This window comes from Galleria mellonella, unplaced genomic scaffold (assembly GCF_026898425.1).
Source record: "Galleria mellonella isolate WM207_F2 unplaced genomic scaffold, CSIRO_AGI_GalMel_v1 utg300, whole genome shotgun sequence".
NCBI classification, from domain to species: Eukaryota; Metazoa; Arthropoda; class Insecta; order Lepidoptera; family Pyralidae; genus Galleria; species Galleria mellonella.
The window spans coordinates 3,302,925-3,330,385 of NW_026442068.1; the positions used below are offsets into that span (position 1 = coordinate 3,302,925).

The window sequence follows — 27,461 nt, forward strand, 5'->3', positions numbered from 1 at the left end:
TTAGTTCATTCCCGGAACAGTTTCGTATACAGTGATGACATAACGATCTATAATAGCAGTCTCTTTTAACCTTGAAATGGCCGTTAACCGACTTTATGTCAAAAAGACTACCATAGTAAGACTGAAGAAGATCACTCATTAAATCAATTGCATAAATCAATAAATGAATTAATATATATCCCTTATTAAATTATAAGATAAAGGAAATAAAGCAAGACAACTAATAAATGTAATGATACAATTGTATAAGTACAATAATCGCCTCGCTAGCTATTGACTTTGTGGATGTTCAGTCTGGCCCATATATATATTATACAGCCGGTTTTAGATCAAAGACTTTCCCATCTGCACTTATTATATATATGTTGGGCGATAACGCCCCCATTATGGGCGCTGAAGGCCTAATGGGAGGCGGTAAGAGACCTAGAAGAAAATGGGGGCGTTGTGTAGAGACTTGGGGGGGTGATTTGTTGATCTTGAAGTAATAGTGGTTTTAATAGTGGTGAAAAAATGGGGGCGCTAAAAAATAATTTATTCTCAAAGTGGGCGGTAGACAAAATAAGTTTGGGAACCCCTGGCCTATATGGTCGCGTACAGCGCGGTTTCAGAGATATTTTCTCCCAGAAACCTTTAGGTTATGGAATGAACTTGAATTGAATGAGGTTTTTCAAAGAGACTACAGCATGGGTTCACAAAAAAGGGGTAAAGAGGTTTCTTTAGGGTTGGTTACGTGCACGTAATACCACTGGTATTGTAGACGCTCATAGGCTACGGTAACCGCTATCATCAGGTGGGCTGTATGCTTGTTTGGCATCTCAGTAATATACAAACAAACATGCCGCTGCACATGAGCATCTACAACGCCGGAAGAATGGCAGGTGTCCCAGCAGTTTTATTTTAAATAAATATGTTATTTTTGAAGGTATCTACATCGTATATTTTTGAAGGTATCGTATCGGTTTGGAAATTCTGCTGCTGCTGAGTTGATTTCAAAACTTGGTTTTGTTATGTTTGAATACGTGAAAATTAATGGTATACTCGTAATTTTATTTCCGAAATTAATTTTCACCCAGCGACCTTGTCTAAGATATCACGTCTAGGCATGCCTATCGGAGTTGGAAGTGAGCCATAAAAATGTTAGTCATTTGTATTCGTTCGTTCGGGCTACTGTTCTACGGGAACGCAGTACGTTCCCGTTTATTATAAATATTTTGTTTCGGTGCTTTCAGTATCTTCCAAAATGAAAGCGGCAGATAGTAAGTATTTTTAATTAGACTTTTAAAACTTATTAATACACTAAGAAATACTCAGAAAGTCCTTTATTTATAAATGTGTATTTTTTGCCGTTAGTAGACGAATAATTTTAAAGAGATAAATTGTTTAAACCACGAGCGCCATCTACGTTGATCTCTATTGGAAGTGATACATGTTATCGGTTTTAATAGAACCTTTGGCGAGTTTTGTCAGTAGTTGCCACGCTTTGCTGATATATCGGTAACCGCAGTTAGGCTTTGGTGACGTTTTAAAAGAGACGCTGCTACCCAATTAAATTCTGTTAGTCGCCTCTTACGATGCTCATAGGAGAGAAAGAGATGGACTATTCTATGCCGAGAGAATACGGCTAGAACGATTAACACTTGATCTATTTTTCTATTATTGACCTTTGATTAATTTCAATTTCCTAGAAATTGAGGCGAAACGAATGTTTGTAGTTTAAAATAGTAGTAGCAGCTCAGATAAAGCTAATTTCAATGTACACTTTTTAATTGTCTATACGAATATGAATCTTAGCATAAAGCAAACATAGTCATAGTCGCTAGTAGGTTGTTAGTCCCTATTACTAACAATCAGGTCGACCTCCACGCGAATCCCCTGGAAACTATCATGGATAATTCTAGTAGAATTGGTCTTGATGGGCTAACTGATCTGGCTTCATCGTCACCTCATCCTTTACTGGTGCCAAAAACAATCCCTTCCTTCACTTAACCGGTTTTATTAAATTTGATAACAATATAAACAATAAGATTTAATACTGTTTATTTTTATTTGAGATATATGAAATTTCGGCTGGAAAATGTTATAACTCATTTTTCTTATTTACCGTTTCGAGATTACTACGATAGGAGATTTATTACCCACTACCTTTTCATAATACATACAAATTCTTAAGGAAAAATATTCCTTTATAAATTATTACATTATTATCCAGCGTAAATAGGATCACGTTCCGTTTTAATCTTTGTCTCTATATTTATTACTACTCCTATATTTAAATTATTGAATATTAAATATTATCATAAGAATAATGTATTGTATTTACATAGATATATAACAATTCTCGTTTTTATTAATATTATAATTAGGAATGCCACTTTGTTTTCTAGTTTTTTACATGAATTTCCAATTGGAATCAAATTTCGTATAAACGTGGTTTTGTGATAGAGTAAGGTGTATTTTTATTTCGATTCATGTATTGTCACTGTATTCCTTTTTAAAAGGTTATTCCTTTTTAAAAGGTCGGCAGCACATTAGCAATTCCTCCGGTATTGCGGGTGCTCATGGGCGGCAGTAGTTACTTACCATTAAGTGAATCGCATGTCCGTTTGCCCCTTGTGTTATAAAAATAAAAAATATAAACTTTCAAATTTTCAGATAAAGAAGTACGTGTAGACGATAACCAATCCGTTTACCCACCGCTCAACGAAGCCGAACAGAGTCTACCTTATATTAATCCACCTCCATATCCTGGTCTACCGCAAGCTCCCTCAGCACCTGGGATTTCACAGGTGACTCCAGAGAGGGCTGCAACTCCAATGCCTGCAACAATTTCAGCAGTCAATCTAGAACAATCGGTGGGCCCAAATCCTACCAGAGTGACATGTAAATCATGCTACCAAAATGTAACGACGAGAATTAGTAGAAACCCGACAATACGCACACATTTAATAGCTTTACTGTTCTGCGTGTTCGGGTAAGTCAACCTAAAAGGAGCTGACATGTTTGTCGAATCTAAACTTTTTGTCATTCATTTTATGGTTTACTTTGATTAAGCGAATAATAAAGTTTTATTACCTTATCATAATTCAGATACAGGTTTGCATTAATGAACATACGAACACATGTTATTGCTCACTACATAGAAAGATATCGTCTTTTCCTTATTAGTTTTACTAAAAACTTGAAGTACTACATTTTAATTAATTTACACTGCAGTAGATACCTACTTATATAAATATTACAATACAATACTTTTCAGGATTACAAGCATAAAAAAATTAATACATCGAAGTAGTTGTAGCTATTTTAGTATAAGTCACAATTTTTTTTTTTATTTGTTTGAATCTTAAACGCAGAGTCTTGAAACTTTAGTTCTGGGAAGTGATAAAGTAGTATAAATACCATGTATGGTTATACAACATAATCTGTAACATTTGTGGTGTTATGAAATATTTGATAGTTACATTTAGAAATTTGGGCCACAAAGGACAAAGAATTTTGAGCCTTCTATAAAGTGAGCAGGGCGTTTTTTCATTTTTATCTTTTTACATATGGTCATCAATTTTAATTTCAGTTTTAGTTATGTAGTTCAGTTTTTAACTACAATTTAAACCCATAATAAGGAATTCCAAATTGCTGTATCAATAATTGGAACTACTATGTTTACAGTTTACATATGTACATAAGAACATGCTATTTTATATCTATATTAGCCCCTCAGTGTGTGAGTTCAACATGCGCCTGACTGGTTTTATTTTCACCGTTACACCAGCTCTAAGAAAAAAACAACTACATTCAAAATGTACCTATTCTTCTGTTTAAATACCCTTCTTCTCTATCACGACAGAACTTTTTTACTAATGTAATTTTATCATTTTAGATTATGGTTCTGTGCATGTCTACCATAATGTGCCGATTTGTGTTTAAATTTGGATCATTATTGCTCAAAATGTGGCAATTATATAGGTACATGTAAGAATTAAGTTGGTAATTGGTTAAGTAATTAATAATAAATTTTAATACTCTCTTTTACTACTAATATATTGCAAGAGGTGATTAAATCCAATACATTAAGTGGAAGAGACGACGGATAACACAATACTATATTGTATTAGTACTTCTATAATTATTACATTATTAATAGCAATATTTGTGCATTTATTGTTGTAGTGGTGTATAAAACTCTATGCATAATAGATTATTAAATAAATTAAATTATTATTTTTATTTATAACTGAATTAATTTTATTTATTTTTTAAATTTGACTATGTACCTATTCTATAATATTATGTCTATATGCCAATATGTAAGTAATATTATTTTAGGTAATTACTCATTTATTAAAGAGGTATTTAAAAAGATATATTTTTTAAATCATATGATTTCAAATATCTAATAAATAATAACCAATTATACGCGACAGACGATGTACCTTTCTTATTAATAATAAGTAATCTGTAAATATACTACATAACACTTACAAAAAATATAGGCGCTATAAATGTGCTATAAAAAGCATATACAATAAGGCGCATTCAGCTATTTCCAAAAATTTTATTTTACTTATTACATATATCACCTGTTAACTGCCCACTGCTGAACATAGGCCTTCTCCATTAGGGAGGCTTTGCCAATAGTTGTCATACTTGGCAGGCAGTTTGGTAACCGCAGTTAGGCTTTTGGTGATGTTTTAAGTGGGATGCTGCTGCCCGTCCCTCGACCATTAAGTTCTCTTAGTCGCCTCTTACTACACCCACGGGAAAGGAAAGAGTAGCTCATTCTATGTCAGGACCACATGGCAACGGCATTATGATCCATGTTTCTTTAATAAAAAAGGTTCAATTTCGCTGGTAGAATACTACCATCAAGGGATTATATATATTGATCTAGATTTGTTTGGTGGTAGATAGTGTACAATATAATGGAGCTGGGGGGAAAGGAATTGTTAGCAATGGAGTTTGAGAGCCCCATTGCTAGCATAATGCCCTATTAGGTCGACCTTCACGTGGTTCCCCCTGGAAACCATCGTGAACAATTCTTGTTGAATTCGTCACGATGGGCTAAGTAACCTGCTTCAGCCTCACCTACCATCCTTCACTGGTGCCTCGCCAGTGTATAACAACAGATCAATGAATTGATTTTATTGTAAACAATTCATACAATCTGATAAGAAGTTATAATAAAATACAATCTGAGAGACAATTTTAACTAATTAAACTAAACAAAAGGTCAGTCTGATGCTAAATGATTACGGTACTGTTATGTCCATGGTACTGCTCATGTTTGTAGGCGACGGTTACCACTTTCCATCAGGTGGGTTGTCAGCTTGTTTGCCATTCTAAGTTGTATAAAAAAAAACAGTGGTCTATAAATTGTTTAGCAACAGAGCGTGTTGCCGATTTTCAACTTTAAGCTGAAACTGAAAATTAAGTGGCCTTTCTTTAAGAAGATTTAGTCTCTAATAAGACCTTGACAAGAAGGAAGAAAAAAAGCTTATTTAACAACCTGCGTAGAAGGAAATACCTTTAAAACCGTAATGCATGACCGTTTACATTTTACTGTGTCAGGGGGTACCCGTTTATCAATTTTGTAAATGAAGTAGATGATTATACATTTATATCTACTTACCTTCTTGCCTAAATACAAGTATTTTTTTTTATCTCACACATGATACGTATGAGATAAAAAAAATACTTGTTTGAAATTGCTTACAGAAAATGGCGTAATTAATATATATAGCTTAATATCTATTTTTATTAAATTCTGACTCATATTTATTCTATAAAAATACAGACAAGATAAATAGATAAATAATCAATATAAATAGATAAATGATCAATATCATTGGATGAGTAATTGAAGTAATCAGCAATCAAGAATTAGGTTGTTCCCAAAAAAATGTTGATAATTTTTAAAATCAGCAGTTGAAGAATTTAATTGATTGATTTTTAATCGACTTTAAAAAGAAGGAGATTCTTAATTTGATTGCATTTTTTTTTTTGTATTTGTTTCTTCATATTTTATCATTTATAATTTTGTAGTCGCATTTAAAAATATATTTAGCTAATTCAATCAATAAAAATTTAATAAATTTCCATATAAGTGTAAGTATTTCGGCACTTTTGTTCCACTTGTCTTGTTGTAATGAAGCAGCTCTGCTTGCTTTGTTGTTTCGGTATGAAGGTGTCTTGTCTATAGACGACGGTAACCATGTTTGCGATTCTAAATTGCATAAAAAAGAGGGTATACTTACAGTAGCATAACATGATAGTCCTCAGTAACAATATATATATTTATTTATTATTATTTTTTATTGGAAATATATATTATATTTATTTTATACATGCAATAAAGTTTTAATCACATAAAAAAATAATGATCAGTCGTATTCATGATCCGTAGGAGACCCGACCCAAAGGTCCCCATGACACTTGCGGCATTTCCACGTTGGATTGCCTTATTTATATTTTATAGATTATTTATTATTATTATTTATATATAAATATATACTAAACAGATAGATTGATCTTTTTTCTTATTCTCAAGTGTTGTTTTTACCTTAAATTGACAGGAAGTATGGTCAAACGAATATCTATTATTATTATATTAGATAACTTCATTCAAGAGATAGGCATTTTAGGTTTATTCACGAGTCCTAATATTGATGTAAATGGTTTAATATCTATAGTATACATATATATACTTTAATAAAAGTTCATTCAAAACACCTTTTTAAAATCTGAATCGAAAAAATAATAGATGTTAGTAGAGTTGTTGGTTACTTATCTAATATTTAATATATAATTATAGAAGTTCGAAAATAATTTCAATTTCTAAATAATGTTAAGTTAGGTTAAGGAAATAAAAAGGAAATAAAAGGGAAATAAAAATTTAAAAAAATTAAAATGGGACCAATACCGTATTAAATACTTTAGACTATAAAAATGGTTATCAAAATTAATTCAGAATTGACTATAATGTCAAGTACATACATACATACATACATATCTGTCACACCTGTCTCCCATTAGGGTAGGCAGAAACAATGGAACGCCAAATGCTTCGATTTAAATAAACCTCTATATCGAGTATTATATATAAATAAAGCAAATTAAAACGCGGTTCTTTTACACGCTTCTTAAAAGTAATAAATTCTACATGCAAGTAGGTAAAATCAATATAAATCATTGTTTTGTACTTTGGCTGTCAATGTTTATTTTAATTCAAACAACAAAAGAATGCCTTTTTTTAATTTGTTTAAAGAGCAGGTAATTTATCTATAAATAATAAGTAAAAGATATCTAATATATGAACGTAAAAGTTACTGATAATTACTGACAATACGATCGCGTGTAACATTTGGATGAACTCAGTTATTAGTCAACGCCGCAGGAGTCGGACGCGTCCGTGACTACAACAAGTGGTCGGCCATTTAATTCTGAGTTTTTGTGCTGTCCATAAAACCGGTAAGTTTTCACTTTCGTTTATATCTAAGCCTTCTATACCTTTAGTGTATCTTAATGTTGTTAAACAGATTCATGGTCGCGAAGAATTCAGAATACAAGTATTATTTGCTTAGTATTTATTAGAACAATTCTACTGACTATAAACAATGCTGTTTTATATATTTTTAAGTTATTTCTAAACTGAGTAGTTTCTCAATTCGCATGTGTATATTAAGCAATAACTTTAAAAGTTATGAACCAATTTTAATAAGTCTTTTTACAATAGATAACCTGAGCGTGCAGTTAATTCGAAAATAGTCGTGCGTGATAAGTTAAGGACAGAGTTCTTTTTTATTATGAGTAACTTTGATTATTGAATCCTTCGGAGGCTTCGGACTGCGCTTGCGCGGTCAGGCTATAATAGTATAATAATTATATGCCTACTTCGGATCGAGTTCCATTTAAATTAGTCACTCTTATGAGAATCTAATACTTTAAGGTACTCAATTCGGTTGTATTTTTTCATGTCTGTTACTCTGTCAATTGGAAAACAATTTGGAAAATTATTTTTTATTTCAAAAACAGGTAGAACCTATAGAGACTGTCAACCGTCTTCAAAAAGAAAAAAGTTCTCAATAGGTTGTATTATTTTTGTTTGTTTTTCATAACTCTGTCAATTGCAAATCAATTTGGAATTTTTTTATCTCAAAAGGATATACTTATAGATTGGCCCCATAGAAAATTTATGAAAATCGGTTCAGTGGTTTAGTTTTAAAGTCGAAATAACTGGTTTTGCCACCATTGAAGTTGGCTTTTGTTTTGTGGAACACAATATTATTAATCTGTCGTATTGTCCTGGTATAGGATGGGTCACCCCTTCCTTTCCAGCGAGTATTGTAAGAGAATGAACTTGAATTGAATGAGGTTTTTCAAAGAGACTACAGCATGGGGTTCACAGAAGGGGTAAAGAGGTTTCTTTAGGGTTGGTTACGTGCATGTAATACCCCTGGTATTGCAGGCGCTCATAGGCTACGGTAATTGCTATCATCAGGTGGGCTGTATGCTTGTTTGGCATCTCAGTAATATACAAACAAACATGCCGCTGCACATGAGCATCTACAACGCCGGAAGAATGGCAGGTGTCCCAGCAGTTTTATTTTAAATAAATATGTTATTTTTGAAGGTATCTACATCGTATATTTTTGAAGGTATCGTATCGGTTTGGAAATTCTGCTGCGCTGAGTTGATTTCAAAACTTGGTTTTGTTATGTTTGAATACGTGAAAATTAATGGTATACTCGTAATTTTATTTCCGAAATTAATTTTCACCCAGCGACCTTGTCTAAGATATCACGTCTAGGCATGCCTATCGGAGTTGGAAGTGAGCCATAAAAATGTTAGTCATTTGTATTCGTTCGTTCGGGCTACTGTTCTACGGGAACGCAGTACGTTCCCGTTTATTATAAATATTTTGTTTCGGTGCTTTCAGTATCTTCCAAAATGAAAGCGGCAGATAGTAAGTATTTTTAATTAGACTTTTAAAACTTATTAATACACTAAGAAATACTCAGAAAGTCCTTTATTTATAAATGTGTATTTTTTGCCGTTAGTAGACGAATAATTTTAAAGAGATAAATTGTTTAAACCACGAGCGCCATCTACGTTGATCTCTATTGGAAGTGATACATGTTATCGGTTTTAATAGAACCTTTGGCGAGTTTTGTCAGTAGTTGCCACGCTTTGCTGATATATCGGTAACCGCAGTTAGGCTTTGGTGACGTTTTAAAAGAGACGCTGCTACCCAATTAAATTCTGTTAGTCGCCTCTTACGATGCTCATAGGAGAGAAAGAGATGGACTATTCTATGCCGAGAGAATACGGCTAGAACGATTAACACTTGATCTATTTTTCTATTATTGACCTTTGATTAATTTCAATTTCCTAGAAATTGAGGCGAAACGAATGTTTGTAGTTTAAAATAGTAGTAGCAGCTCAGATAAAGCTAATTTCAATGTACACTTTTTAATTGTCTATACGAATATGAATCTTAGCATAAAGCAAACATAGTCATAGTCGCTAGTAGGTTGTTAGTCCCTATTACTAACAATCAGGTCGACCTCCACGCGAATCCCCTGGAAACTATCATGGATAATTCTAGTAGAATTGGTCTTGATGGGCTAACTGATCTGGCTTTATCGTCACCTCATCCCTTACTGGTGCCCCTCCAGCGTATACCGAAAGCGCAGGCGGGGTTACCATTTCATTATCACCCATTAAAAAAACAATCCCTTCCTTCACTTAACCGGTTTTATTAAATTTGATAACAATATAAACAATAAGATTTAATACTGTTTATTTTTATTTGAGATATATGAAATTTCGGCTGGAAAATGTTATAACTCATTTTTCTTATTTACCGTTTCGAGATTACTACGATAGGAGATTTATTACCCACTACCTTTTCATAATACATACAAATTCTTAAGGAAAAATATTCCTTTATAAATTATTACATTATTATCCAGCGTAAATAGGATCACGTTCCGTTTTAATCTTTGTCTCTATATTTATTACTACTCCTATATTTAAATTATTGAATATTAAATATTATCATAAGAATAATGTATTGTATTTACATAGATATATAACAATTCTCGTTTTTATTAATATTATAATTAGGAATGCCACTTTGTTTTCTAGTTTTTTACATGAATTTCCAATTGGAATCAAATTTCGTATAAACGTGGTTTTGTGATAGAGTAAGGTGTATTTTTATTTCGATTCATGTATTGTCACTGTATTCCTTTTTAAAAGGTTATTCCTTTTTAAAAGGTCGGCAGCACATTAGCAATTCCTCCGGTATTGCGGGTGCTCATGGGCGGCAGTAGTTACTTACCATTAAGTGAATCGCATGTCCGTTTGCCCCTTGTGTTATAAAAATAAAAAATATAAACTTTCAAATTTTCAGATAAAGAAGTACGTGTAGACGATAACCAATCCGTTTACCCACCGCTCAACGAAGCCGAACAGAGTCTACCTTATATTAATCCACCTCCATATCCTGGTCTACCGCAAGCTCCCTCAGCACCTGGGATTTCACAGGTGACTCCAGAGAGGGCTGCAACTCCAATGCCTGCAACAATTTCAGCAGTCAATCTAGAACAATCGGTGGGCCCAAATCCTACCAGAGTGACATGTAAATCATGCTACCAAAATGTAACGACGAGAATTAGTAGAAACCCGACAATACGCACACATTTAATAGCTTTACTGTTCTGCGTGTTCGGGTAAGTCAACCTAAAAGGAGCTGACATGTTTGTCGAATCTAAACTTTTTGTCATTCATTTTATGGTTTACTTTGATTAAGCGAATAATAAAGTTTTATTACCTTATCATAATTCAGATACAGGTTTGCATTAATGAACATACGAACACATGTTATTGCTCACTACATAGAAAGATATCGTCTTTTCCTTATTAGTTTTACTAAAAACTTGAAGTACTACATTTTAATTAATTTACACTGCAGTAGATACCTATTTATATAAATATTACAATACAATACTTTTCAGGATTACAAGCATAAAAAAATTAATACATCGAAGTAGTTGTAGCTATTTTAGTATAAGTCACAATTTTTTTTTTATTTGTTTGAATCTTAAACGCAGAGTCTTGAAACTTTAGTTCTGGGAAGTGATAAAGTAGTATAAATACCATGTATGGTTATACAACATAATCTGTAACATTTGTGGTGTTATGAAATATTTGATAGTTACATTTAGAAATTTGGGCCACAAAGGACAAAGAATTTTGAGCCTTCTATAAAGTGAGCAGGGCGTTTTTTCATTTTTATCTTTTTACATATGGTCATCAATTTTAATTTCAGTTTTAGTTATGTAGTTCAGTTTTTAACTACAATTTAAACCCATAATAAGGAATTCCAAATTGCTGTATCAATAATTGGAACTACTATGTTTACAGTTTACATATGTACATAAGAACATGCTATTTTATATCTATATTAGCCCCTCAGTGTGTGAGTTCAACATGCGCCTGACTGGTTTTATTTTCACCGTTACACCAGCTCTAAGAAAAAAACAACTACATTCAAAATGTACCTATTCTTCTGTTTAAATACCCTTCTTCTCTATCACGACAGAACTGTTTTTACTAATGTAATTTTATCATTTCAGGTTATGGTTCTGTGCATGTTTACCATACTGTGCGGATTCGTGTTTAAATTTGGATCATTATTGCTCAAAATGTGGCAATTATATAGGTACATATAAGAATTAGGTTGGTAATTGTTTAAGTAATTAATAATAAATTTTAATACTCTCTTTTACTACTAAAATATTGCAAGAGGTGATTAAATCCAATACATTAAATGTAAGAGACGACGGATATAAAATACACAATATTATAATGTATTAGTACTTCTATAATTATTACATTATTAATAGTAATATTTGTGCATTTATTGTTGTAGTGGTGTATAAAACTCTATGCATAATAGATTATTAAATAAATTAAATTATTATTTATATATATAACAAATATGATATATAATTATTATATATATTTTTAAATTTGACTACAACAGGAGAGAGTACCTATTCTATAATATTATAAATTAAATTATTATTTTTATTTATATGAATTAATTTTAATATGTAAGTAATATTATTTTAGGTAATTACTCATTTATTAAAGAGGTATTTTAAAAAGGTCGTTTTTTTTAAATCATATGATTTCAAATATCTAATAAATATTAAATTATACGCAACAGACGATATACCTTTCTTATTAATAATAAGTAATCTGTAAATATACTACATAACATTCACAAAAAATATAGGCGCTATAAATGTGCTATAAAAAGCATATACAATAAGGCGCATTCAGCTATTTATATTCAAATTTTTTTATTTTACTATATATATATATATCACCTGTTAACTGCCCACTGCTGAACATAGGCATTCTCCATTAGGGAGGCTTTGCCAATAGTTGTCATACTTGGTAGGCAGTTTGGTAACCGCAGTTAGGCTTTTGGTGATATTTTAAGTGGGATGCTGCTGCCCATCCCCAATTAAATTCCCTTAGTTGCCTCTTACTACATCCACGGGAAAGGAAGGAGTAGCTCATTCTATCTCAGGACCATATGGCAACGGCATTATGATCCATGTTTCTTTAATAAAAAAGGTTCAATTTCGCTGGTAGAATACTACCATCAAGGGATTATATATATTGATCTAGATTTGTTTAGTGGTAGATAGTGTACAATATAATGGAGCTGGGGGGGGGAAAGGAATTGTTAGCAATGGAGTTTGAAAGCCCCATTGCTAGCATAATGCCCTATTAGGTCGACCTTCACGTGGTTCGTCCCTGGAAACCATCGTGAACAATTCTTGTTGAATTCGTCACGATGGGCTAAGTGACCTGCTTCATCCTCACCTATTATCCTTCACTGGTGCCTCGCCAGTATTTATATTATATAAAGAAATAAATCAATGAATTGATTTTATTGTATATTAAACAATTCATACAATCTGATAAGTAAGTTATAATAAAATACAATCTGAGAGACAATTTTAACTAATTAAACTAAACAAAAGGTCAGTCTGATGCTAAATGATTACGGTACTGTTATGTCCATGGTACTGCTCATGTTTGTAGGCGACGGTTACCACTTTCCATCAGGTGGGTTGTCAGCTTGTTTGCCATTCTAAGTTGTATAAAAAAAAACAGTGGTCTATAAATTGTTTAGCAACAGAGCGTGTTGCCGATTTTCAACTTTAGGCTGAAAACTGAAAATTAAGTGGCCTTTCTTTAAGAAGATTTAGCCTCTAATAAGACCTTGACAAGAAGGAAGAAAAAAGCTTATTTAACAACCTGCGCAGAAGGAAATACCTTTAAAACCGTAATGCATGACCGTTTACATTTTACTGTGTGAGGGGGTAATACCCGTTTATCAATTTTGTAAATGAAGTAGATGATTATACATTTATATCTACTTACCTTCTTGCCTAAATACAAGTATTTTTTTTTATCTCACACATGATACGTATGAGATAAAAAAAATACTTGTTTGAAATTGCTTACACAAAATGGCGTAATTAATATATATAGCTTGATATCTATTTTTATTAAATTCTGACTCATATTTATTCTATAAAAATACAGATAAGATAAATAGATAAATAATCAATATAAATAGATAAATGATCAATATCATTGGATGAGTAATTGAAGTAATCAGCAATCAAGAATTAGGTTGTTCCCAAAAAATTGTTGATAATTTTTAAAATCAGCAGTTGAAGAATTTAATTGATTGATTTTTAATCGACTTTAAAAAGGAGATTTTTAATTTGATTGCATTTTTTTTTGTATTTGTTTCTTCATATTTTATCATTTATAATTTTGTAGTCGCATTTAAAAAATATATTTAGCTAATTCAATCAATAAAAATGTAATAAATTTCCATATAAGTGTAAGTATTTTGGCACTTTTGTCCCACTTGTCTTGTTGTAATGAAGCAGCTCTGCTTGCTTCGTTGTTTCAGTATGAAGGTGTCTTGTCTATAGACGACGGTTACCATGTTTGCGATTCTAAATTGCATAAAAAAGAGGGTATACTTACAGTAGCATAACATGATAGTCCTCAGTAACAATATATATTTATTTATTATTATTTTTTATTGGAAATATATATTATATTTATATAATACATGCAATAAAGTTTTAATCACATAAAAAAATAATGATCAGTCGTATTCATGATCCGTAGGAGACCCGACCCAAAGGTCCCCATGACACTTGCGGCATTTCCACGTTGGATTGCCTTATTTATATTTTATAGATTATTTATTATTATTATTTATATATAAATATATATATAACTAAACAGATAGATTGATCTTTTTTCTTTCTTATTCTCAAGTGTTGTTTTTACCTTAAATTGACAGGAAGTATGGTCAAACGAATATCTATTATTATTATATTAGATAACTTCATTCAAGAGATAGGCATTTTAGGTTTATTCACGAGTCCTAATATTGATGTAAATGGTTTAATATCTATAGTATACATATATATACTTTAATAAAAGTTCATTCAAAACACCTTTTTAAAATCTGAATCGAAAAAATAATAGATGTTAGTAGAGTTGTTGGTTACTTATCTAATATTTAATATATAATTATAGAAGTTCGAAAATAATTTCAATTTCTAAATAATGTTAAGTTAGGTTAAGGAAATAAAAAGGAAATAAAAGGGAAATAAAAATTTAAAAAAATTAAAATGGGACCAATACCGTATTAAATACTTTAGACTATAAAAATGGTTATCAAAATTAATTCAGAATTGACTATAATGTCAAGTACATACATACATACATACATATCTGTCACACCTGTCTCCCATTAGGGTAGGCAGAAACAATGGAACGCCAAATGCTTCGATTTAAATAAACCTCTATATCGAGTATTATATATAAATAAAGCAAATTAAAACGCGGTTCTTTTACACGCTTCTTAAAAGTAATAAATTCTACATGCAAGTAGGTAAAATCAATATAAATCATTGTTTTGTACTTTGGCTGTCAATATACCTACATGTTTATTTTAATTCAAACAACAAAAGAATGCCGGTTTTTAATTTGTTTAAAGAGCAGGTAATTTATCTATAAATAATAAGTGAAAGATATCTAATATATGAACGTAAAAGTTACTGATAATTACTGACAATACGATCGCGTGTAACATTTGGATGAACTCAGTTATTAGTCAACGCCGCAGGAGTCGGACGCGTCCGTGACTACAACAAGTGGTTGGCCATTTAATTCTGAGTTTTTGTGCTGTCCATAAAACCGGTAAGTTTTCACTTTCGTTTATATCTAAGCCTTCTATACCTTTAATGTATCTTAATGTTGTTAAACAGATTCATGGTCGCGAAGAATTCAGAATACGAGTATTATTTGCTTTGGATTTATTAGAACAATTCTACTGACTATAAACAATGCTGTTTTATATATTTTTAAGTTATTTCTAAACTGAGTAGTTTCTCAATTCGCATGTGTATATTAAGCAATAACTTTAAAAGTTATGAACCAATTTTAATAAGTCTTTTTACAATAGATAACCTGAGCGTGCAGTTAATTCGAAAATAGTCGTGCGTGACAAGTTAAGGACAGAGTTCTTTTTTATTATGAGTAACTTTGATTATTGAATCCTTCGGAGGCTTCGGACTGCGCTTGCGCGGTCATGCTATAATAGTATAATAATTATATGCCTACTTCGGATCGAGTTCCATTTAAATTAGTCACTCTTATGAGAATCTAATACTTTAAGGTACTCAATTCGGTTGTATTTTTTCATGTCTGTTACTCTGTCAATTGGAAAACAATTTGGAAAATTATTTTTTATTTCAAAAATAGGTAGAATCTATAGAGACTGTCAACCGTCTTCAAAAAGAAAAAAGTTCTCAATCGGTTGTATTATTTTTGTTTGTTATTCCATAACTCTGTCAATCGCAAATCAATTTGGAAATTTTTTATCTCAAAAGGATATACTTATAGATTGGCCCCTAGGAAATTTATGAAAATCGGTTCAGTGGTTTAGTTTTAAAGTCGAAATAACTGGTTTTGCCACCATTGAAGTTGGCTTTTGTTTTGCGGAACACAATCTTATTAATCTACCGTATCGTCCTGGTACAGGATGGGTCACCCCTTCCTTTCCAGCGAGTGTTGTAAGAGACGACTAAGGGAACTTAATAGTTGAGGGATGGGCAGCAGCGCCCCTCTTCAAATATCACCAAAACCTAATTGCGGTTGTCATCAAGCCTTCTAAGAGTGGCAACAACTGGCAAAACTTCCTTTATGGGGAAGGCTTATGTTCAGCAGTGGACAATTAAGGGCTGACATAAACATAAAAAAAAAAATACAACCGAACCACTTTTTTTGAAGTTGGTTGAAAATAATTTTGCTAGCACTTCTTGCTAGTTAAAACACGAGCAGGACGAAGGTACTTAAGTCAACTTTTGTCCAGACTCATTTTAGTAAGACAATGTATTAGGAATTTCCTTGTTTTCTGAAAATGTTTAAAAATAGGTACTTCAGGATTTATGTAATGCATGATATCATAATAGGTATATTATAATGTATATTTAACCTATCAATTTAGGAATGACTAGTAATTCGCTTTGGTGTCGCATGGGATCGCTATCTATTTAATAGAAAGATAAATTAGTATTTTATATTTTATTAGGCAAATTTTTGATATTTTGGGTTATATTAATGTAATTTCTGTAAGGATTTCTATTCTTTTTTTAAATACTACATGGTCTACGTTACTTTTTGATAATGTAGCTTTCTATAGGTTATAGAATGGATAAATTACAAATAAACACTTAAACATACAAAAAGAGTATAATATATATATAGGTAATAGAAATTGTTATGCCATGTAAATACGAATAGTATTGCCAAACCTAGCAATTATGTTACTGGTAGTGCTAACAAATGATTCATGCACACCATAAAAACGACATAAAAATCCAACTAAAAAATGGCATTGATCGTACAACAATTGATTGAAGATTTGCATCAAGGTTTTATAGAATATTTCCTAGTTTTTTCAGCCGACGAAAGAAAGGAGGTTCTTAGTTTGACGTGTTCAGTTTTTATGTTAAGCAATAAATATGTTAGAATTAAAATATAATAAGTTTCGATTTTTTTTTAATAATGAGTTCAGTTCCGTATTTATAATTTTAAACATAATTGGATTTTTATTAAAATATAATTTTTAATTCTAATGTCTAAGAAATTATTTGTCAAGTAGTTCTAAAAATATTACGAGAAGATTTTGTACAAAAGTCTGCTTGGGGTTTCTGTACCATTCGTGTGTTTGCTTCCAAGCAGTTGTGCATCGCTGCGTGTATGCTTGAAGGCTGGACATATCAGTAAAATTATAGGGTAAGATATACGCCAGAAATCGAGTATCTTAGTCTTTAGAAAATGCAAGGCAATATATGAGGTGAATGTCAAATATAACAGTCTTTTTTTTGTAATTTTTTTAAGGCTGTTTAAAAACTTTGAGATTATGACATAAAGATAGAAGGAAAGTATTTCATTAATCATTGTTTGATGACGGAATTAGACGTTATTTGTCTTATCTGAAACGCAATAGCTGTTTATGGTACAAAATGACTCGTGTGTATTTCAGAAGTAGAGAATATTTTATCTCTGATAACGCAGTCAGTGTAAACTTTATGTTTGATTTACACTTGTAGAACAGATTTCATGGAAATAAATGGTATGTAGGTAGAAACTACTCTATTATCAACGTAAAATTATTTTGACAAAGATATTTCCTGTTTTGTATAAGGGTAATACCATTACAAGCTATTGAGGCAATGCTATCTGCCCCATTGTTTACATTAATAAACGCAATTAGTTGTTTGCGCTGTCTTTCCTTTCCCTTGGTTATTTTTGCATACATGCTGAACTTAGGCTTCGTTAGGAGATCAGAAGTGGTGACATTGTTGCAAAAGATAATTTGTTAGAAACTGCAGATATCTGGTCGTTTACCTCAGAAGAATCAAGGTAAGTCATAGTAATTGCGACATCATTGAATAATGTGTCAATGGCATGTCGCACCGCGCCTACCTTCAAGACATGTACGAGTATATAGGTTGAAACATTACTAGTAATGGAGATCAATGAACCTAGCAATATATCAAGCGAGGTTGACCTTCGCGCGATCTTCCTTGGAATGTCTTCCAGATGGTGGTTTTTTTTATACAACTTAGTAATGGCAAACAAGCTGACGGCCCACCTGATGGAAAGTGGTAACCGTCGCCTATAGACATGAGTAGTACCATGGACATAACACAGTATACTGTTTCGTCCATGATACCCCCCATGCGTTGCCATTCTTGAGGACTCAGGTATTATTCCTCTGTATCCAGTAAATTCACGCCATATCCCACCCTTCAAACCGAAACACAGCCATACAAACACAACTGCTTCACGATTGAAACACGAATGGGACAGAGGTACCCAAGCAATCGACTTTTGTACAAAGTCTCCCTCTGGTGGTTATTATTTAGTAAATTATCCACGGTAGGACTAATGAAAGCCTGACTTTACAATCATTTATCTCCCTCATTAGTGCTTTGACAGTATATACGATAAAGCAAGCGAGGTTACATTTTTATTTTTAAAGAATTAAAAAAGATCGACGTTGCATATCGGTCTTTGCAATTTGGTAGGAACTGTTAAAATGTGTGCTAAAATATGTAATAATTACACAAGGCCGACAGTTGACGTTTTAACTGAGTCATATTTTCTGATATACGACTACACAGTTATACATCGGATATCACTGTTTATCAACATATCGCACACATTCATTCACATCTTTCAAAAAAGCGGTGTAGATATTTAATAAGGTGTGATGTCACCGCGGTAAATACCACGCAGCAGTTCTTTGTGATCTTACGCCTTTTATATTGAAACATCGTTTGGATGCCATTCAATTAGAATTCGAAAAGTATGATATAGATATATAGGCGAGGATGATGTCACGTCCGTTGGTCCATCATGATAAATTTACCAGGAATTAATCATGTTGGTTTCCACAGGTGACCACGTGGAAGTTGATCTGATTGAATAGGTATATAATTAACAATGGGGCCGCTACAACATTATCAGAATTAAAAAATGTTATTCAACGTACCAAAATTTATAGTATATATTATATCTCATAATTGCACATAAATAATGCTATATATTTTTGAGAATGCCATAACGTGAGGAATTATATCTAATATATAAAATTCTCGTGTCACGGTGTTTGTTACCAAACTCCTCCGAAACGGCTTTACCGATATTTATGAAATTTTGTGTGCATCAATATGCAATGGTAGGTCTGAGAATCGGCCAACATCTATTTTTCATACCCATCAATGATAATAGGGTGACCCACCCTACACCACACCACACATTTTTTTTTGTCAATTTTTTTTTATTTTATTATGATTTAGCATTGAAAAATACATACAACTTTAAAGTTTCATCGTTTTACGATAAACCCCTGTATTTTAATCACGATTTTTATATTTCGCAATAAGTGGTAAAATAACGTTTACGGGGTCAGCTAGTTTTACTATGAAAATTATACTATGTATGGTTTTTTGCAATGATTAATTTCAAGGTCTTTTATGATCTCATATTGCTTTAATTTTATTTACTATTACATTTAGTTCACCAAATTGTTAATATTTGTCTGTAGTAGTGTAATTTATCATATAAATAGACTAAACTAAATAGGAATAAGTAGAAGCTTAGTCTAAATCAGCCTAAACATAAAATAGGCGAGCCTTAAATACATATTATATATATAGTAACATGAACTGTATCATGCACAAAATACACTGTGGTGGGTATTACTCTCATCAGCCAATGATGCACCTAATGGGCTACAATTCTTATTCATCGGAATCCTGTAATTTAACTGTCGTATCCAATTTTTTAAAACTGAAAATATCTTGCAAACATAGGTATAGACTGTCTACACCACATGGCATGTCTGTCCAAATTTTTACCTCAATATGTGTGACCATATACAAACGTGGTGCACTGTTTATGTTTGTGAGGAAACTCTTTATTTTCTTTCTGTAATGTTTGTGAAGTTTTAGTAGCGGTTCGGCCAGAGAGTATTGTATTTGTTCGGTTTGATCGAAACTTTGTACATATTTTTATTCACACATTTTTATTTATTTTTTTTGTTTTTGGAAACGCGTGCTATGTTATCGTAGATTATCTATAGTTACTTATAAGCAGAATTAGAGGCAGAATTATCGATGCAGATAATTTTGCAGTTTTCCTCTTTATTCACTTAAAATTTGGTTAAGGATAATTAAAGTTACGACACTTGATGTTTTACTTGCCACACACAAGATGTTTCTTTTCTGTAGAGTAGAATTTTCAAGGTATTGGAATCGTTGAAAATTTGGTAAATTTTTTTTTCTTTTTGTTCCAGGTTCAAAATGAACATTGCACCAGTTGGCCCTAAACCAACTCAATTGATCTGTCCGTCGTGCCATTCGACGATAGTGACTAAAGTTGATCATAAATCAACAACAAAAACACACATAATTGCACTAGTTTTGTGCCTATTTTTGTAAGTACTTTTGCAAAATATGTAGTTCAGTAATGATTGTGTCCCACAAAAAAAAAAAAAAACTGGCTTCACTTGTGACAAAACTCGTTGTTTTGATTTAAAATGAAACTACTGAGCCGATTTTGATAACATTTCTTTGGGATTAATCTATAAAGAACATATGTCCTTTCAGATAAGAAAAAGAAGTTTCCAAGTCGGTTATTAACCGACGGAGTTATGAGGTAACAAACATAATAAAAACACAACTGAATTGAGAATTTACTTCTTTTTGAAGTTGGTTGGAAACAGTGTAGTGATCGGTACTTGTCGAAATAAATCTCGTTGCTTCTTCATCCTACAGTTCTATATGTAAAAGTATATATCTATTGCCTGCTTGCTCCCCGTCAACAGTTACGCTGCCGCCTTGATCCACCCACTGCGCCATCAGCGTAAATCTCATGTCTGACTAACGGCGCCGGTCGTCCTGTCCCAATTTGCTGCCGGGTACGCTTTTGTCGCAAATTAGAAAAGATTCAAGATTGATATACAATAAATATTATAATGAACCTCGTTTCTCCGTATTCAAGCTCTCTTAAAATAGCTCTCTTTAATAATCTTGGAATGCGTGGGTACTTTTCTTAAAATTACTCTTTTTAAGTATTCGATTTTGGAATAATCGACCCGCGCTAAAGTGGCCTTAACTTATTATTTTGTTACTGTCATTTTATTAAAATAGAACCCTTTGCTAACGATAGAATTTGTTTGGTCGAACTCCATGCCATCGTTACTGGAATTTCTAGGTAAAATCATCAAACTGGTTCAATTATTATAAACCAATATCGCTCGTGTGGTTACTATTCCATTTTCACCTTATAAGGGACTTCATATGACTATGATAGACAGATATTAGTTTATAAAAACTTTTAAGAATTACTTATATTTCGATCTACCCTGACTGATCTATGACTGATACACATTATTCTGTCTGCGTCACCAAAATTTATGTCACTAAGTAATTTGTATGCCGTGTAGAATTTAGTACAAAGTGATTATGTAATCATTGATCATTATCTTTATATGCATGCCGACATGCCGACCGTATACCTACTTCATAACAGATTATAAATAGATACGTGTGTTTACTAAGGAATATATAAAGTAGATAGGTATATACACCAAATGAGTATACTTTCTGATAGTTTTATCAAGTGGGATGTGAACCCGCATGTCGCAGCTAGGTCATATGCATTTTTAACTACACCACGGAAGGAATACTATCGGTTGTTCAACTGTTAAGCACCCAGTTGATAGGTATTAATTTGGCGCATATCAATAAAAAAAGGATATACAAAAATAGACTTATACCTAATTAGGAATTATGCGACCAAAATGGACAACACTCAGCTAAGTGTGTAGGTATTTTTTTTAATGGGTGATAATGGAATGGTTGCCTCACCCGTGCTATTGGTATACACCGGCGGGACACCAGTGAAGGATGATAGGTGAGGATGAAGCAGGTCAGTTAGCCCATCGTGACGAATTCATCAAGAATTGTTCACGATGGTTTCCAGGGGGAACCACGTGGAGGTCAACCTGATAGATTGCTAGCAATGTCGAACTCCATTGCTAACAATCCCTTTTCCCCCAGTGTGTAGGTATTCATACATATTGCCTAAACGTTTATTTTCTGTGGAACCAATATGAGGTGTATTACTATTTATAATATATTAATAATTATTATAAATACATAGTAATATGTTTAAATAAATGCTAGTACTGCCGAAAGGAAACATTTTTAACCCATTATTTAGGGTTCCCAAATGAAGGGCTTTTAAACGTATTTTAAAATATTTTTACATACATTTAGAGTTTTGGAGTTATCAATACAACAAAACAAACACGTGCCAAGTAATAACTTTGCTGGGAAACAGATTTTATAAAAAAATTTAAACTACAATCTTGATAATATTTATATGGAACGAATATAGTAGTAAAATTTTTATAAGGTAAAAATAATATCAGTTCAGAATTGATTAACAAAAAAGGTATAACTAACAATTTTCACCATTTGTAGTAACTTATAATGATCGAAATACCATATAAAATTTCTATATTCCGTAATACAATTTCTATGTTATAATATCCCGTGTACAGAAACAATCCTGTTAGGGGCTTAATCACAATAAGTATAGGTATATTTATAAAACATCCGCTAACACCTATTGTGACATTTGTGACCTTGGTTCGTGACCTCAGCGTGAGGCACGGCTAGACGCAACGTGCACCAAAGCAATAGGTTGTGGAACATAACAAAGTGACTGCTGGCTTGTTTTTGGACATTCTTAAGTTTTTATTACTTAATGCGTTTAATATTTCTTTTAGAACGGCTATAAGGTAAAATCAAACGAAATATGAAATTCTTAGCAATAATAAAAAAGCAAAAGTGAATGTACGTATTAAGTTATATTAATATATTGTAATACTGATAACTTATAGACTACATTTTATGTTATAATATGTAACTATTTTATTATTGTGCCAGCCGTTAACTGTCCACCGTTGAATATACTCCCCTTCTCCGTAAGGGGAGTTTTGTCTGTAGTTGCCAAGCTTGCCAGGCGAGTTGGCAACCGCAGTTAGATTTTGGTGATGTTTTAAGAGAGACGTTACTGCCCACGCTTCTATTATTAAATTCCCTTAGGTACCTCTTACAACATTCACAGGAAAGAAAGGGGTGGCCCATTCAAATAAATTTTAAAATATTTTGATTTATAAAATAATTTCTAAAACTAAAAATATTATGTATATTTATTTCACTATATCAATTTATAGTTTTAATTTTTTACTCGTCGCATTGAATGGTCACGATACAAGCTAAGTATGTATGTCAAACGTAACGTGCTTCTAATTGCTGTTGTGCACCAACCCATAACTCCACCTGTTAATTTGCATTTAAAACTATATTATATTATATGAACATTAATATATTAGCAATCATTTCTAAAATGCTCTTAGCAAAATTGGAGCGTGGCCTAATTATTTAGTTCATAGTGAATGAACTTTTTGATTGTTTAATCAAATTGTGAAAAGGCCGTCATGTGGCCTAAGAATTCATATGATATACCTAATTCATAATATAATATAGTAGACATGTATAATATCGGTAAAATTCGATATCGCTCTTGATTTATATTCATTAAGTTGAAGTTCTTAATTTCGTTATTATATATTAAGTAAGCGATATTTACTGTATTCGTTATTAGGCTATTATATAGGTATTGTAACTAAAATATATAGATATTGCCATATATGACCCACCGTTGATCTAAAGATGTTAATATATTTTTAAATTTGTCAAACCGGTTTGGCTGAATATTGAGCTACAAATTTTCAATATATATATATATATATATGGGTATATTATTTTTAGCTGAAAAATCTTACCTAATTTATTTGAATTACACCAATAACTTATTGATGATCCAGATATTAAATGAAACAACTCAAATTGTTTGTCAGATTTTAATAAACTTACTATTTCTTAGACATATTTCAATTGTACAAATACTTAGTACATAATAACGTGTGTCAAATACTTTATTTCAGGTGCTGGCCCTGTGTTTGTGTACCATATTGTACAAACTCGTGCCGTAACGCTGATCACTACTGTCCGAATTGTAACTCTTATTTGGGTACTTACCAGAGTTAATAGATTTAAGTATATTTATTTGTTAATGTGATAATTTATGATAATTCCTAATTTTTAACTGTCAGTATCAATAAATAATGTTTTTTGACTGTGTGGTGATGTATTTGTAAAATTAATTATAAGATCATTAATGTTGTCTATATATACATAATGGGAAATTCACGAACTCACTGTATTTTGTCGTTTCCGACAATTGTTTCTACTTCATCTGGAAGTCTTCTTCAGGGGGTGTTTGAAACTTTACCTCACATCATCTCGCCTCGCACTGCGGGCCGCTGTTCGCATAGCCCGTAATGACGTCGGTGAGAGCGAGGGTAGGGACGGAGACAGCGGTGACCGGAGACAATGGTGTTGTCGGAGATGAGTAGCTGTATCTTGTGTAGTTATCATTAACTATAAAGGACTCTCCTCTTTGCTGCTGCTCTTTTCTAAGTTGTCCAACACAATTTGATACGCAGAGCTCGCTATATCTTCTTTCAGTAATTCATGTAGTAATCTCCGACATTCTTGGAGATACGTTCTCGAGACTTGCGACAAAGTCCACCCTTTGTCTTTATTGAAATTAGGGTGATGACTAATTTCTATTGCTTCACGGATCTTGCGAGGAATAAATAGCTTCTCTTTTGCTAAAATTTGGGTCTTGTTAAAACGTATATAGTGGTTACGCCTGAGGGCAAGCGTCCGTCATAGCGGACTTGTCTGTGTCCACATTCTTCATAGAATGTGTGTGCAGTGTAATGCACTATATACGTTTTGACAAGGTCTAAGTCTGACAACACCATTGTCTCCGGTCACCGTTATCTCCATCCCTACCCTCGCTCTCACCGACGTCATTACGGGCTATGCGAACTGCGGCCCGCAGTGCGAGGCGAGATGATGTGACGTAAAGTTTCAAACGCCCCCTGAAGAAGACTTCCAGATGAAGTCGAAACAATTGTCGGAAACGACAAAATACAGTGAGTTCGTGAATTTCCCATTATATATGTATATAGGCAACAGATAAAAATGAGCAAAGTTTTGAAAATAATACCATTAATGGTCTGTGATGTATCATGCCTTAAAGTGGAAGAAAATTATAGGATTATCAGTTTTAGAAGATATGTAAAATTACAGATTAAAAATGAAGATTTATTGTAAACAAAAATAAAAAGAAATTAGTAAGAGATTACATTTTTTCAATATTAATTAAATATTTTTCAATTATGTCTTTTATTTGTACACTTTACTACATCTTTCTTCGATATTATGAAAGAATACAAATATTTCGAATAAATATATTGTATCTTATAAAATATGTAACTTGTACTAGTCAACTAGGATTTTGTAAAGAAAATCTGATAGCTTGACAATTTTTTTGATTTCAATTTACTAACGAGTTCAAATAGAGTGTGTTTTGATAAATTTTTACAATTAATATTAATAATTGTGAAAATTAATCAAACCACTTAGGTGTTTCTATTTGTATACCTATTTAAAACAAACAGAAACATTATTGCAACTGAGATAAAGCATTGATTTTGAAATAATTGATCGGTTGTTAGAATGATTGAACAAGTATCGACAACTTTGGCAATAAATATATTTTTGATATCTACAAAGAAAAAATGTATGTGTATTTTTCCTCCATTTGTAATTAGAATTTTTATTGTAACTATAAGCTGTATTTTATAAACCTATTTGCATTTATGAGTTAAATAAGTTTATCGTAATTATTAGCTATATCTCGAGACTTTGTGCATGTAAGTTATTATAAGTATAAAGTACCCTATATTTTAATATAGGTGTGGTCTATTTTTGTACCAACTTTCATTTCATATGGTCAGTCGTTTAAGAATGATTGAGTTACAAATATTTAAAATTTCACATTTATAACAAAAATAAGAATGTAATTAATAATAAAGAAATAAAGTTTTTTTTTTGATTCACAAATAATCTTTTTTTGTACCTATTTACTAATCCACTTTTTTAGAGTTCCTAACAAAGAGATACAAAGGGACTATTATGGTGCAATTTTATCCATCCATCCGTCTGTTACAGTACTAAATTTCAGCAACTACTAATACTATCGATTTGAAATTTAGAATACTTTTACATATGGTTGACCACACACGTACGCACGCACGCACGCACGCGCGCGCTCACATACATTTTATTCAAATACTGTTACTAATAAATAAGACGTTAAAACATTTCATGTATATGTTGACATAAATACCAAGAATATCTTAATATATTGTAACATTGACTAATCACTCTAATTGTTCAGGTTTATAAAAAAGTGTATCTAAAAAATTATGAATTTTAGAGCTATCTTTTTTTATACAACTTAGAATGGCAAACAAGCTGATGGTCCACCTGATGGAAAGTGGTAACCGTCGCCTATAGACATGAGCAGTACCATGGACATAACAGAGCATACTGTTTCGTCCATGATACCCCCCATGCGTTGCCATTCCTGAGGACTCAGGTGTTATTCCTCTGTACCCAATAAATTCACGCCATATCCCACCCTTCAAACCGAAACACAGCCATGCAAACACAGCTGCTTTACGGTTGAAACACGAATGGGACAGAGGTACCCAAGCAATTGACTTTTGTACAAAGTCTCCCTCTGGTACAACGGTTTTACTAAACAAATAATTTAAAATTTTGTCTAAGTAGCGTTTAACGTAGTAAACATAAAGGAACAACTTTGCGGAAAAATATCTTTCGTCTGCATAAAAGATTCAAGCTTTCACAGAAGGAATTTAGTAAAATTCATCGAATATTGCTTGAAGAGTCATACAAATTTATAAAACTGCCAATTGCTCTTCATTATTTAAAAAGCTAGATATGTTTAGAGGACAGCTGAATAAAAAAAAAACATTCCGCGTTCAATTAAGTTTATTCAGTCATATTTAATTAATTCTAAATACTAGTGTGTTATAAAAATGAAAATGTGCTTGTTCGTTGTATGTCTTTTTTTCACGTCAAAATAAAGCAACTTATTTTTTTTTTAGATATTTTTTTGGGGACCGAGATAATGATGAATAATGTACGTCTATATAAACTAATATTATAAAGAGGAAAGTTTGATTGTTGAGTTTATGTACCATAGTACATAAACTTAAACTCTACTCAACCAATTTTAAAATTTTTTTCGCCAAT

General features: G+C 32.0%; 3 protein-coding genes across 4 annotated transcripts; all 3 read left to right on the plus strand.

Moving 5' to 3' along the window:
* Positions 1–860: 860 nt before the first annotated feature.
* LOC128200870 (cell death-inducing p53-target protein 1-like) lies at positions 861–5,694 on the plus strand. Its single transcript, XM_052895658.1, has 3 exons — positions 861–1,256; positions 2,653–2,971; positions 3,878–5,694. The coding sequence occupies exons 1-3, from the start codon at positions 1,241–1,243 to the stop codon at positions 3,903–3,905; spliced, it is 363 nt and encodes a 120-aa protein (XP_052751618.1). The 5' UTR covers positions 861–1,240; the 3' UTR covers positions 3,906–5,694.
* A 1,671-nt stretch (positions 5,695–7,365) lies between these two features.
* Positions 7,366–26,102, plus strand: LOC116412744 (lipopolysaccharide-induced tumor necrosis factor-alpha factor homolog). 2 transcript variants are annotated; one of them, XM_052895659.1, is made up of 3 exons: positions 7,366–7,464; positions 20,486–20,626; positions 24,212–26,102. In XM_052895659.1, the coding sequence occupies exons 2-3, from the start codon at positions 20,493–20,495 to the stop codon at positions 24,312–24,314; spliced, it is 237 nt and encodes a 78-aa protein (XP_052751619.1). In that variant the 5' UTR covers positions 7,366–7,464; positions 20,486–20,492; the 3' UTR covers positions 24,315–26,102. The 2 variants fall into 2 exon arrangements, with proteins under 2 accessions (XP_052751619.1, XP_031763557.1); XM_031907697.2 differs by lacking the exon at positions 7,366–7,464 and adding an exon at positions 15,160–15,315.
* Positions 8,683–11,935, plus strand: LOC113514822 (lipopolysaccharide-induced tumor necrosis factor-alpha factor homolog). Its single transcript, XM_026898913.3, has 3 exons — positions 8,683–8,959; positions 10,412–10,730; positions 11,637–11,935. The coding sequence occupies exons 1-3, from the start codon at positions 8,944–8,946 to the stop codon at positions 11,737–11,739; spliced, it is 438 nt and encodes a 145-aa protein (XP_026754714.2). The 5' UTR covers positions 8,683–8,943; the 3' UTR covers positions 11,740–11,935.
* Positions 26,103–27,461: the final 1,359 nt, after the last annotated feature.